The sequence below is a fragment of the Rhinoderma darwinii genome, chromosome 5 (assembly GCF_050947455.1).
Source record: "Rhinoderma darwinii isolate aRhiDar2 chromosome 5, aRhiDar2.hap1, whole genome shotgun sequence".
NCBI classification, from domain to species: Eukaryota; Metazoa; Chordata; class Amphibia; order Anura; family Rhinodermatidae; genus Rhinoderma; species Rhinoderma darwinii.
Window position 1 is genome coordinate 319,738,095 of NC_134691.1, and position 13,966 is coordinate 319,752,060.

Sequence of the window (13,966 nt, forward strand, 5' to 3'; positions counted from 1 at the left end):
CACTCCTCTGTACAACGCCCAGTTGGTAAAAAGGAAAAAAAACACCCAGTTGGTCATTAAGAAACAAATTAGCATAAATCTAAAATTGCTCATAACTTGCTCAAAAATGAGCGCCGCTGCCACTTCTAAGCACCTAGATCACTTCTAAGCACCTAGATCCCCCAGATACGATCTTCTGACATGTACTTTTTGCACAAAATTACACGTGTTTTAATTTTGGCCCATGGGTACAACCATAAAATTTGAAACAACCATTTTTCTATTTTATTGTCTGTCCATTTTTTTTTACTTGATAGAAATCTAAGCAAGCACTGATCCTCTATATATCTCAGTTGTCTTCATACAGAAACGTGAGCTTCACTTACCTTCTTCCCTTTTGCACGTGTAGTTATTGTAGATTCCAGTTCACTAAGTACATGGAGGCTATAAATGGTACTTTAAATAGTTTGTCATAAATTATCATTTATTTTGACGCATGCCCATAAAGTGTCATCTTAATTCTCGCAGTACCTTCAACGTGTGTATTTTAGTGAGTAACCACAAACACTTATATAAAGCTGGCCACCTACTATATTCTAACAAATACTTTCCCTTTTCAATTTTACATTCTGTTTTAACCTCTTTGGTAACTTTTGTATTTTTAGCTGTTTAATGTCTTGTTTTTTTTTTGAGAAGCAAAAAGCACGGCACCACATGGTGCAGGTCAATAGGATAGCGGGAGAGTCATAAACATGATCAGTTATGCTCACCTGGTAAGTTTATGGTAAAAGCAGAGAATAATCGGTCCACTTCGTGCTGCTGCCAGGATCCAAAGCCGGAAAACCAGACCGGTTACCGCTGATAAAACATATGGACAAAAGAAGGCAAAAGGGAGGATCCTATAGGGCGCTGCTGCGTGGTTGTTTTAAAGGTGGTCAAGGATGATAGATAGGGCCTGTATGATTTAATAAATATCTACTTACATTCGTATCTATCATCCTTGACCACCTTTAAAACAACCACGCAGCAGCGCCCTATAGGATCCTCCCTTTTGCCTTCTTTTGTCCATATATATATATGTATTTTTTTGTACTTTCTTAGCCATTATTTTGGGGTACATAAACATAAGAATTGAATTTCAACTAATTTCTATTACGGGGGACGTGTAAAATGATTCTGGTTTTTTTTACCAATATAAATAATAATAAATAATTTACTGTACAGTTTGCTATATTGATACCAGATGTTCCTTTATTATTTGGTTTCTTTGAACATATATTTAATCAAATTATAATTTATTTATTTTTAAAAAAAATCATTGTATTTATGTTGTTGTTTTTTTTACTATTTATTTAATTTATTTATTTCATTAATTATTCTTTAGAATCCCATAAAGGGATTTTTAAATTGATCTTTATATTTACATTGTTATATATTACACTATAAATATAATCTAGTATATTATATTGGGTTTGGCTTAATACATAGGCAGTTGTTAGAGTGTACCTAGGTATTCCCTAACACTGGCAATACTTAAGGTCCTGTGCTGTCTGCTCATACAAGGTATGGATGGCAATAGTGTCACAAATAATCTGTGATGCTTACAATGGGGACACCCTTTTATTTTTCCTCATGTATGCCAGCATTAGCATTGATCACGGCATAAATGGGGTGATAATATTTTGCAACGGTTGTGCCACTCTGGCAATTTCACTCTTCTGGAGAGAGTTGGGTTGCGGACACATTGATGATACAAATTCCTATGCATTTACCCACCGTGTGACCTATGATTTCAGAGGTCATGAGTGATCACGGGTCATCCAGAGTCACCATCTTATCCAGGCCTAACTAATGTTACCCAGGCCTATCCAATGGTATATCTATTCACAACATAGCACAAACTATTTTATTTCCATGAAATACCTATTGTATATTGACTAAACTTGGCATGCAGGTATTAAAATGAGACATTTAATCACACGGCTAAATACAGAACATGATGAATTATCAATGTTAATGAATGTGCTGCCCTGTAATATGGTGATTAATCACAAATGTCCATTATAATACAGAATCCTATCTGCAAAATGACTTCCAGGTAATACTTTCCAAGAATTTAAATGAATCATAGTAATAATCTCCCACAGATGATGGAGTGCTATCAATGACTTGACGTGCAATATGAGAAGCGATGTCTGTGAAGAAAAATTCCTAATCACAAATGGGAAGTACAGTATATGATAAGTATGTATAATGTACTATGACTATGTATACTATGACTATATATACTGTGCTAAGACTAAGTATGCTGTACTATGACTATGTATACTGTACTATGACTATGTATGCTGTATTATGACTATGTATACTGTACTATGACTATGTATACTGTACTATGACTATGTATGCTGTATTATGACTATGTATACTGTACTATGACTATGTATGCTGTATTATGACTATATATACTGTACTATGACTATGTATGCTGTACTATGACTATGTATACTGTACTATGACTATGTATGCTGTACTATGACTATGTATACTGTACTATGACTATGTATGCTGTACTATAACTATGTATACTGTACTATGACTATGTATACTGTACTATGACTGTGTATACTGTACTATGACTATGTATGCTGTACTATGACTATGTATACTGTACTATGACTATGTATACTGTACTATGACTATGTATACTATGACTATGTATGCTGTACTATGACTATGTATACTGTACTATGACTATGTATGCTGTACTATGACTATGTATGCTGTACTATGACTTTGTATACTATACTATGAATATGCATACTGTACTATGACTATGTATACTGTACTATGACTATGTATACTGTACTATGACTATGTATACTGTACTATGACTATGTATGCTGTACTATGACTATGTATGCTGTACTATGACTATGTATACTGTACTATGACTATGTATGCTGTACTATGACTATGTATACTGTACTATGACTATATATACTGTACTATGACTATGTATGCTGTACTATAACTATGTATGCTGTACTATGACTATGTATACTGTACTATGACTATGTATGCTGTACTATGACTATGTATACTGTACTATGACTATATATACTGTACTATGACTATGTATGCTGTACTATGACTATGTATACTGTACTATGACTATATATACTGTACTATGACTATGTATGCTGTACTATAACTATGTATGCTGTACTATGACTATGTATACTGTACTATGACTATGTATGCTGTACTATGACTATGTATACTGTACTATGACTATGTATACTGTACTATGACTATGTATGCTGTACTATGACTATGTATGCTGTATTATGACTATATATACTGTACTATGACTATGTATGCTGTACTATGACTATATATACTGTACTATGACTATGTATGCTGTACTATAACTATGTATACTGTACTATGACTATGTATGCTGTACTATGACTATGTATGCTGTATTATGACTATATATACTGTACTATGACTATGTATGCTGTACTATGACTATGTATGCTGTACTATGACTATGTATGCTGTATTATGACTATATATACTGTACTATGACTATGTATGCTGTACTATGACTATGTATGCTGTACTATGACTATGTATGCTGTACTATGACTATGTATGCTGTACTATGACTATGTATACTATACTATGAATATGCATACTGTACTATGACTATGTATGCTGTACTATGACTATGTATACTGTACTATGACTATGTATGCTGTACTATGACTATGTATGCTGTACTATGACTATGTATACTGTACTATGACTATGTATGCTGTACTATGACTATGTATACTGTACTATGACTATGTATGCTGTACTATGACTATGTATACTGTACTATGACTATGTATACTGTACTATGACTATGTATGCTGTACTATGACTATGTATGCTGTATTATGACTATATATACTGTACTATGACTATGTATGCTGTACTATGACTATGTATACTGTACTATGACTGTGTATGCTGTACTATGACTATGTATGCTGTACTATGACTATGTATACTGTACTATGACTATGTATGCTGTACTATGACTATGTATACTGTACTATGACTATGTATGCTGTACTATGACTATGTATACTGTACTATGACTATGTATACTGTACTATGACTATGTATGCTGTACTATGACTATATATATACTGTACTATGACTATGTATGCTGTACTATAACTATGTATGCTGTACTATGACTATGTATACTGTACTATGACTATGTATGCTGTACTATGACTATGTATACTGTACTATGACTATGTATGCTGTACTATGACTATGTATGCTGTACTATGACTATGTATGCTGTACTATGACTATGTATACTGTACTATGACTATGTATACTGTACTATGACTATGTATGCTGTACTATGACTATATATACTGTGCTAAGACTAAGTATGCTGTATTATGACTATATATACTGTACTATGATTATGTATACTATGACTATGTATATTGTATTATGACTATGTATACTGTATTATGACTATGTATGCTGTACTATGACTATGTATGCTGTACTATGACTATGTATATTATGACAATGTATACTGTACTACGACTATGTAGACTATGACTATGTATACTGTATTATGACTATGTATGCTGTACTATGACTATGTATACTGTATTATGACTATGTATATTATGACAATGTATACTGTACTACGACTATGTAGACTATGACTATGTATACTGTACTATGACTATGTATGCTGTACTATGACTATGTATACTGTATTATGACTATGTATGCTGTACTATGATTATGTATGCTGTATTATGACTATGTATACTGTACTATGACTATGTATACTGTACTACGACTATGTAGACTATGACTATGTAGACTATGACTATGTATACTGTACTATGACTATGTATACTGTATTATGACTATGTATGCTGTACTATGACTATGTATACTGTATTATGACTATGTATACTGTACTATGACTATGTATACTGTATTATGACTATGTATACTGTATTATGACTATGTATACTGTACTATGACTATGTATACTGTACTATGACTATGTATACTATGACAATGTATACTGTATTATGACTATGTATATTGTACTATGACTATGTATACTATGACTATGTATGCTGTATTATGACTATGTATACTGTACTACGACTATGTATACTATGACTATGTATACTGTATTATGACTATGTATGCTGTACTATGACTATGTATACTGTATTATGACTATGTATATTGTACTATGACTATGTATACTATGACTATGTATACTGTACTATGACTATGTATACTGTACTACGGCTATGTATACTATGACTATGTATACTGTATTATGACTATGTATGCTGTACTATGACTATGTATACTGTACTATGACTATGTATACTATGACTATGTATGCTGTACTATGACTATGTATGCTGTACTATGACTATGTATACTGTACTATGAATATGCATACTGTACTATGACTATGTATGCTGTACTATGACTATGTATACTATACTATGAATATGCATACTGTACTATGACTATGTATACTGTACTATGACTATGTATGCTGTACTATGACTATGTATGCTGTACTATGACTATGTATGCTGTACTATGACTATGTATACTGTACTATGACTATGTATACTATACTATGAATATGCATACTGTACTATGACTATGTATGCTGTACTATGACTATGTATGCTGTACTATGAATATGCATACTGTACTATGACTATGCATACTGTACTATGACTATGTATACTGTACTATGACTATGTATGCTGTACTATGACTATGTATACTGTACTATGACTATGTATGCTGTACTATGACTATGTATACTGTACTATGACTATGTATGCTGTACTATGACTATGTATACTGTACTATGACTATGTATGCTGTACTATGACTATGTATACTGTACTATGACTATGTATGCTGTACTATGACTATGTATACTGTACTATGACTATGTATGCTGTACTATGACTATGTATACTGTACTATGACTATGTATACTGTACTATGACTATGTACGCTGTACTATGACTATGTATACTGTACTATGACTATGTATACTGTACTATGACTATGTATGCTGTACTATGACTATGTATGCTGTACAATGACTATGTATACTGTACTATGACTATGTATACTGTACTATGACTATGTACGCTGTACTATGACTATGTATACTCCCAGCATACTCTAACAGGCCAGGAGATCTCACAACTCCCACTATTGCATGTTACTCTCCAACTGATGCAAAACAGCCATAAGCTGTCAACTGGGAGTTGTAGGTTTGCAAAAGCTGGCAGCATAATACATAACCAATAGCTTAAAACATTTCTCACCTATCCACTGAAAAGGTGAAAAATGCTAGATCAGTGGCTGTCTGACCGCTTGGACACTCGCAGATCGCCAGAATAGGGAACCCCAGTTCCCCCTAGCCGCAAGACAGCAAGTAGGAGTTTACATGGAGTTGCAGCCATCTTGAGGCTGTTGGGACTGGGGTCCCCTGCTCTGGCGATCACTGATGGTCACAGCAGTCGGAGCCCCATTGATCTAGAATTTATCACTTATCCAGTGGATAGGTGAAAATGCTTTAGACTGGAATACCCCTTAAAGGAGCTTTTCTGTGTGTCGTCCTCTTTGGTCATACTGTTAAACATCCTACTCTGGCAGATCTGGCAAAGCTGGGCTGTCAACCCAGTCTCCTGAATGGTAATTCTGCCTTTTAATGTTGTTCTACCGCAGCAGTGAAATATCATCAGGGCCGGATAAAAGGGAGGACACAAGGGGCACGTGTGCTGGGGCCTCCCCCACCTTGAGAACCCGGGGTCTCCACCACCACCACCACCCTCTATACCCAGGCCAGTTCTTCCGATCTGCCCTACCCATTATTTGATAGTTACACCCCTAATAGTCATTATTTATTCGGGAGTGTATATACTGCTCACCTGTGGGACCCCCACCTCTTGTGAAAACAGGGGTCCACTGATAGATGTCTAGTTGAGAAGAGGCGGAAAAGTGTGGCTCTCTTTTTTTACGTCTAAGCGAGATGTTAGCTTGAGGATCTTTAGAACGGCTATAGACTTTTTTGGATCGGCTCATGTCTATGCACGTCCACCACTCCTATATGTAGCTGTGATAGGTAATCAGTTAGGTGACATAAGAGCGGCCATCAAAATTTTGCCCCGGGACCTCCAATCAAAATACAGCTCCGTATATCAATGTGTAGCTATTGTAGATAGTTGGCAAAGCTGACTGACAACCTCTGTGGAAGCTACAGTGAAGGAAATAAGTATTTAATCCCTTGCTGATTTTGTAAGTTTGCCCACTGTCAAAGTCATGAACAGTCTAGAATTTTTAGGCTAGGTTAATTTTACCAGTGAGAGATAGATTATATAAAAAAAAATAAAAAAAAAAAATAACATAGTCAAAATTATATATATTTATTTGCATTGTGCACAGAGAAATAAGTATTTGATCCCCTACCAACCATTAAGAGTTCAGCCTCCTCCAGACCAGTTACACGCTCCAAATCAACTTGGTGCCTGCATTAAAGACAGCTGTCTTACATGGTCACCTGTATAAAAGACTCCTGTCCACAGACTCCATTAACCAGTCTGACTCTAACCTCTACAACATGGGCAAGACCAAAGAGCTTTCTAAGGATGTCAGGGACAAGATCATAGACCTGCACAAGGCTGGAATGGGCTGGAATGGGCTACAAAACCATAAGTAAGACGCTGGGTGAGAAGGAGACAACTGTTGGTGCAATAGTAAGAAAATGGAAGACATACAAAATGACTGTCAATCGACATCGATCTGGGGCTCCATGCAAAATCTCACCTCGTGGGGTATCCTTGATCCTGAGGAAGGTTAGAGCTCAGCCGAAAACTACACGGGGGAACTTGTTAATGATCTCAAGGCAGCTAGGACCACAGTCAGCAAGAAAACCATTGGTAACACATTACGCCATAATGGATTAAAATCCTGCAGTGCCCGCAAGGTCCCCCTGCTCAAGAAGGCACATGTACAAGCCCGTCTGAAGTTTGCAAATGAACATCTGGATGATTCTGAGAGTGATTGGGAGAAGGTGCTGTGGTCAGATGAGACTAAAATTGAGCTCTTTGGCATTAACTCAACTCGCCGTGTTTGGAGGAAGAGAAATGCTGCCTATGACCCAAAGAACACCGTCCCCACTGTCAAGCATGGAGGTGGAAACATTATGTTTTGGGGGTGTTTCTCTGCTAAGGGCACAGGACTACTTCACCGCATCAATGGGAGAATGGATGGAGCCATGTACCGTCAAATCCTGAGTGACAACCTCCTTCCCTCCACCAGGACATTAAAAATGGCTCGTGGCTGGGTCTTCCAGCACGACAATGACCCGAAACATACAGCCAAGGCAACAAAGGAGTGGCTCAAAAAGAAGCACATTAAGGTCATGGAGTGGCCTAGCCAGTCTCCAGACCTTAATCCCATCGAAAACTTATGGAGGGAGCTGAAGATCCGAGTTGCCAAGCGACAGCCTCGAAATCTTAATGATTTACAGATGATCTGCAAAGAGGAGTGGGTCAAAATTCCATCTAACATGTGTGCAAACCTCATCATCAACTACAAAAAACATCTGACTGCTGTGCTTGCCAACAAGGGTTTTGCCACCAAGTATTAAGTCTTGTTTGCCAAAGGGATCAAATACTTCTTTCTTTGTGCACAATGCAAATAAATATATATAATTTTGACAATGTGATTTTCTGTTTTTTTTTTTATATAATCTATCTCTCACTGGTAAAATTAACCTAGCCTAAAAATTCTAGACTGTTCATGTCTTTGACAGTGGGCAAACTTACAAAATCAGCAAGGGATGAAATACTTATTTCCTTCACTGTATAATGGCAGTCATATTAGATGTCACCAAGATTTTCCAGGAACATATATTACAGAGAAACCGCTAAGAGAATTTTTAATGTTTTGGTAGCAGACGATTCAAGGACTTGTATATGGTTAAAGTGTCAAATCTTTACATGTTGATAGTAGAATTGAAAAGTCTTCACTGATTCCTTCGGTACATGGTATACAGAATATCCACCAATAGATGGCAGTAAAGTTCTAATTTAAATTAAAAGATCACATCAAGATTACCTCAAATTAAGTGAAATTATCATGTCATTAACCCTTGTGTCACAAAATCAGATTTCACTATATTACTAAATTGTTTATGATATTAAATACATCTAAATAAATAAGAAAATGAGACGCGTGTTTAATTATTTCATTAAAAAAAATAATGGAAATTGTTAATTATGACGAACTCTATTCTGAAAAAACGCCATACCTAGAGGATGCTGCACTTAGAAAAGAACGCCACTAACCACAAAATTGCCTCAAAATCGCCACAAACCAAAATGTAGTTGTGCAAAGTGCATTTTATATTTTACTATAGACTTTGATATAGCATTTGGCCACACAAAAAAACAATAAAAAACGCCACAAAAACACCACGAAAAACGCAGCAAAATGCTGTGTGTAGTTTTTATCTCTGTTTTTTGAACCAAACACAGGAGTGGCTTTGACTCAGAAAACTGAGCAAAAACTGCACAAAAAACTGCAGTGTATGATCTTGGACTAAGGGTATGTTCACACGCTTAGCAAAAAACGTCTGAAAATACGGAGCTGTTTTCAAGCAAAAACAGCTCCTGATTTTCAGAAATTTTTGTAGCAATTTGCGCTTTTAGCGGCTTATTTTACGGCCGTTCTTGGAGCTGCTTTTCAGTGGAGTCAATGAAAAATGTCTCCAAAAACACGTAAAATTACACCTCGTGGGAACAGAACACCGTAAATCCCATTGCAAGCAGTGGGCAGATGTTTGGAGGCGTAATGGTTCCGTTTTTTCAGGCGTAATTCGAGGCATAAACGGCCCGAATTACGTCTGAAACCACTGTGTGTGAACATACACTAAGGGCATATTCAGTCAAATCAAGATTTATTATCGCGATTACTGGAAAATCAAGGCATGGTTTGTGGTAATCGCTGTATTTAATGGCATTTTGACCGCACTGTCAGAATATCCCCTGTGGCTGGGGTCACACGAGCACATTAACGTCCGTAATGGACGGACGTATTTCGGCCGGAAGTCCCGGACCGAACTCAGTGCAGGGAGCCGGGCTCCTAGCATCATAGTTATGTACGACGCTAGGAGTCCCTGCCTCTCTGCAGGACAACTGTCCCGTACTATAATCATGTTTTCAGTACGGGACAGTAGTTCCACGGAGAGGCAGGGACTCCTAGCGTCGTACATAACTACGATGCTAGGAGCCCGGCTCCCTGCACTGTGTTCGGTCCAGGACTTCCGGCCAAAATACGTCCGTCCATTACGAACGTTAATGTGCTCGTGTGAACCCAGCCTAAATTGCAAATGCCGGTTGACCTGTGCTGCAATTTTGATAAAACACATATATATATATATATATATATATATATATATATATATATATATATATATATATATGTATATACATACATACATATTAGACGCCAAACCTTCAGCAAGATGATTAAAAAAACAAAACACTAACCCTAGAAACACTGTTAAAACGCCCAAAAAGGTAATTGCTGTATATTCAGACATTTTAATAATTTGTTTCAGTGAAAAAGTATAAAGCCATATTACTATATAAGCATATTATATGTATATATAAAAAATATATTTTTTATCAGACTGTGATTTATTTATCATAAGAGCCTGCTTAGCCCTACCTGGTATAGTTTATCGACTTTTGGTAAAAACACCCATTTCAGGGTGAACGTATATTACACTATTAATTATCGCTTGTTTTTCTAGGTTTCTGTTTGTCCTCTCATTGTGTTTAGACTTTTTTTTAGCTGTATCACGTACCGTTCTGCCTTGTAATAAAGAGGTAGAATATCCAATACTGGTCTTAATGTAGAAGGCCAATCTTAACATCACACAGACTAAAGGTCAAGCAAATGTCACAGACGTCAAATGAAGAGCATTATGGGAATTCCGTGTATCGCTGGTCCGCATGATCTGGGTTCAGATGCAATGAAAACACCAGCCCTTATTATTAATAAGCTGTCGGATGTCACTTACCCAGCATTATTGGGGCAGCCAGTGGTAAGATTTGCCAGTGCAAACACCGCAGCTTCTTGGACTTCTGCGTTGTCTTTGTTCAATAAATTAATTATCTGTAGAATTCCTACAGGAAAACACCACATTATTAGTGCAGAGTGTTCTAGTCCTCTGTACGGCTCAATACACAGCTCATGTACTTACCATTCTTACTGAATACGTCCTTGCTGGCCACATTGGCGCACAAAACAGAAATAGCTTGCAAAGTGGCCGCCTTAACGCCATTATTATCAGACCCCAGCAGCTCCACCAGAGTCTTCTCTGCTTCTTGCTCATGGAAGAATTTTCTATTCTCAGCTAACAAACAAAAAAACAGATTACAAAATCAAGATCCATAACTAAAATCCAGCATTTCACAATCTAGAATGTCTGATAATCTGGCACTTATTTCCTCATAGAACTACAAAATAACATGGACTTTCATAAAACTAGAAGCAGGAGGACTGAGCTGAGATAATCCCTTACAAAATTCCCCTAATTAAAAAATGAACCCCTAAATCCTTATATATGAGTGTTTTATACTCTTCAATGACCAATGAATAATCCAGTATATCTGATAATCCAGCACACGTCAGGTCCCATTAATATTGGATTAAAGGTATGTTACTGAAGTATTTTGGGGCTGTATTATGTTGGGTGAATAATGAATAGAAATGTATGTTCTGCTTTAAGGTTCATGCGCTCGGATCCTGTAAGGGTCCCCACCGCTGTAGGATCCCTCTGTATGGCACTGTATTACACCGCAGGAGAGAGTAACCCCATAATACGGCATCCGCTGAAACGCACCACAATTTATGTTCAGTCCGATATAGTAGGAAGCCGACAGAAAAAACCTCAGATCGCCTCTGTATGAATAGGAGACATATAGAGGTGCATTAGACCCCATAGAAGTCTAAATCTGCCGTATTACAGATCCATACAACTTGCGGGACTTGAGCTGGTTTCAGACGATGTCAAATTGTTCTATCTCTAGAATTTTTGTCGGCTGTTTTCTTATCGACATGGATGAGGAAAAATCTCTATAGGTGATGCTGTATGTAAAAATGATCTGTGGGTGAGATTAAATAAAAATGATGCAGAACAAATGTAGAGTAATTACCCATAGCAACCAATGATCATTTTCAAAAGATCTCTGAAAAATGAGAGCTATAATCTGATTGGTGGCTATAGGGTACAGTTTTGATAAATCTATTTCTGTGTGTTCTTCTTTGCAAATATCGTTGTTGTACGTCGTGCTATTATCTAGTGTGTCTGAAAGATGCGGATCCCACCTCTGGGACCAATGTCAAGAATGGAGGTCATTGTATCCGAGTCCATTGGCCACCTCATCCTGGAGAAGGATAAGTGGACAGGTGGTCTGTGATGGGAATAACTCTTTAATGGTTAAATAATAAAATGTCCATATAATATAACAGATTGTAAGGAATTCTTTCTAACATTTATATAAGATCTGCACATAAAGACTATAAAAAAAAATGCTCCATTAGGTTCGACTCTAGACTGTTCTTGTATCTATCACAAAGCTTCAAAGTAATACAACATGTCACAAGAACATATGTTATCTAATGGAGCAGAGTTTTAATTACAAAACACACTGTAACGCTGTATTGTTCTCGGCCTCCATTCCAGATTGGTACAGCTGTTAATTTATGTACAGTAACTATTTCAGAATGGATCATCCATCTTTTTCAATATGTTGCAAGAAACGCGTGCAAAGTGCAGCTCTCATTGTGTGGGGAACTCTATGGGACCTCTATATGTTACCTAAACTTGTAATGTAAAAATAGTCAAAAATTCAACAATTGACATTTATTTTTCATGTTTGGCGACAATTCCAATGCCATAACAACAACTTACAAAAGTATGAGCAGCGTAAATTCCGTCTGAAAAAAACGCAACACAATGTGGTGCGGTTTTCGGACGGAATGTACTGTGGATTCCAGGTCGGATACTTAACGTGGTTTTTACGCAGCGTATCCATCCTATGGGAACCCGGACTTAAGGTCCACTCAGATGTTGTGGTTGAGGTGCAGTTAAAAACTGCATCGTAAAAACCGTGTCCGAAAAACGTATATCTTCTTACCATGTTTTGGTGCGTTTTTTAATGCGGTTGGGGTAAAAACTGCGAGTGCTTAAAAAAATGCACCGAATCATGGTAAAAACGCATGTGGTTTTCGGGTGCGTTCTTTGTTGCAGTTTTAACTACACCTTAAGGGGGGATTCACACGAGCGTGTATTCGGTCCGTGCGGCCCGCGTGGTTTTCACGCGGCATGCATGGACCAATACAAGTCTATGGGGCAGTACAGACTGTCCGTGCTTTTTGCGCAGCGTTTGTCTGCTGCGCAAAAAGCGCGACAGGTTCAATAACTCTGCGTATTTCGCGCATCACGCACCCATTGAAGTCAATGGGTGCGTGAAAATCACGCGCACCCCACGGAAGCACTTCCGTGGGACGAGCGTGATTCGCGCAACAGCAGTGAAAAGGATGAATGTAAACAGAAAAGCACCACGTGCTTTTCTGTTTCCGAACATCCAAACGGAGTGTCTTTGCGATGAGCGAAGCCGGACAAGCGTACCGAACTTCACCGGGTTCGGCCAAACTCGTTTTGGCCGAACCCGGCAAAAAATTATCGGTACGCGACGTCAGGAGATAGTCACTGTCCATGGTGCTGAAAGAGTTAAACTGTTTCAGCACCATGGACAGTGACTTCCGATCCCAATATACATGAACCTGTAGAAAAAAAAACGAAGTTCTGACTTAC

General features: G+C 37.3%; 1 protein-coding gene across 3 annotated transcripts in view; it reads right to left on the reverse strand.

Moving 5' to 3' along the window:
- Window positions 1-13,966, reverse strand: part of ARMC3 (armadillo repeat containing 3) — a 103,313-nt gene that overhangs the window by 41,799 nt on the left and 47,548 nt on the right. For all 3 annotated transcript variants that reach the window (XR_012847770.1, XM_075827559.1, XM_075827558.1), the window contains exons 9-10: window positions 11,348-11,500; window positions 11,165-11,270 (exon numbers count right to left, since the gene is read on the reverse strand). Coding sequence is in view for 2 of the 3 variants with exons in the window: in XM_075827559.1 (XP_075683674.1) it covers window positions 11,165-11,270; window positions 11,348-11,500 (259 nt within the window). In the remaining variant the exon portion in view is untranslated. The remainder of the gene's footprint in view (window positions 1-11,164; window positions 11,271-11,347; window positions 11,501-13,966) is intronic.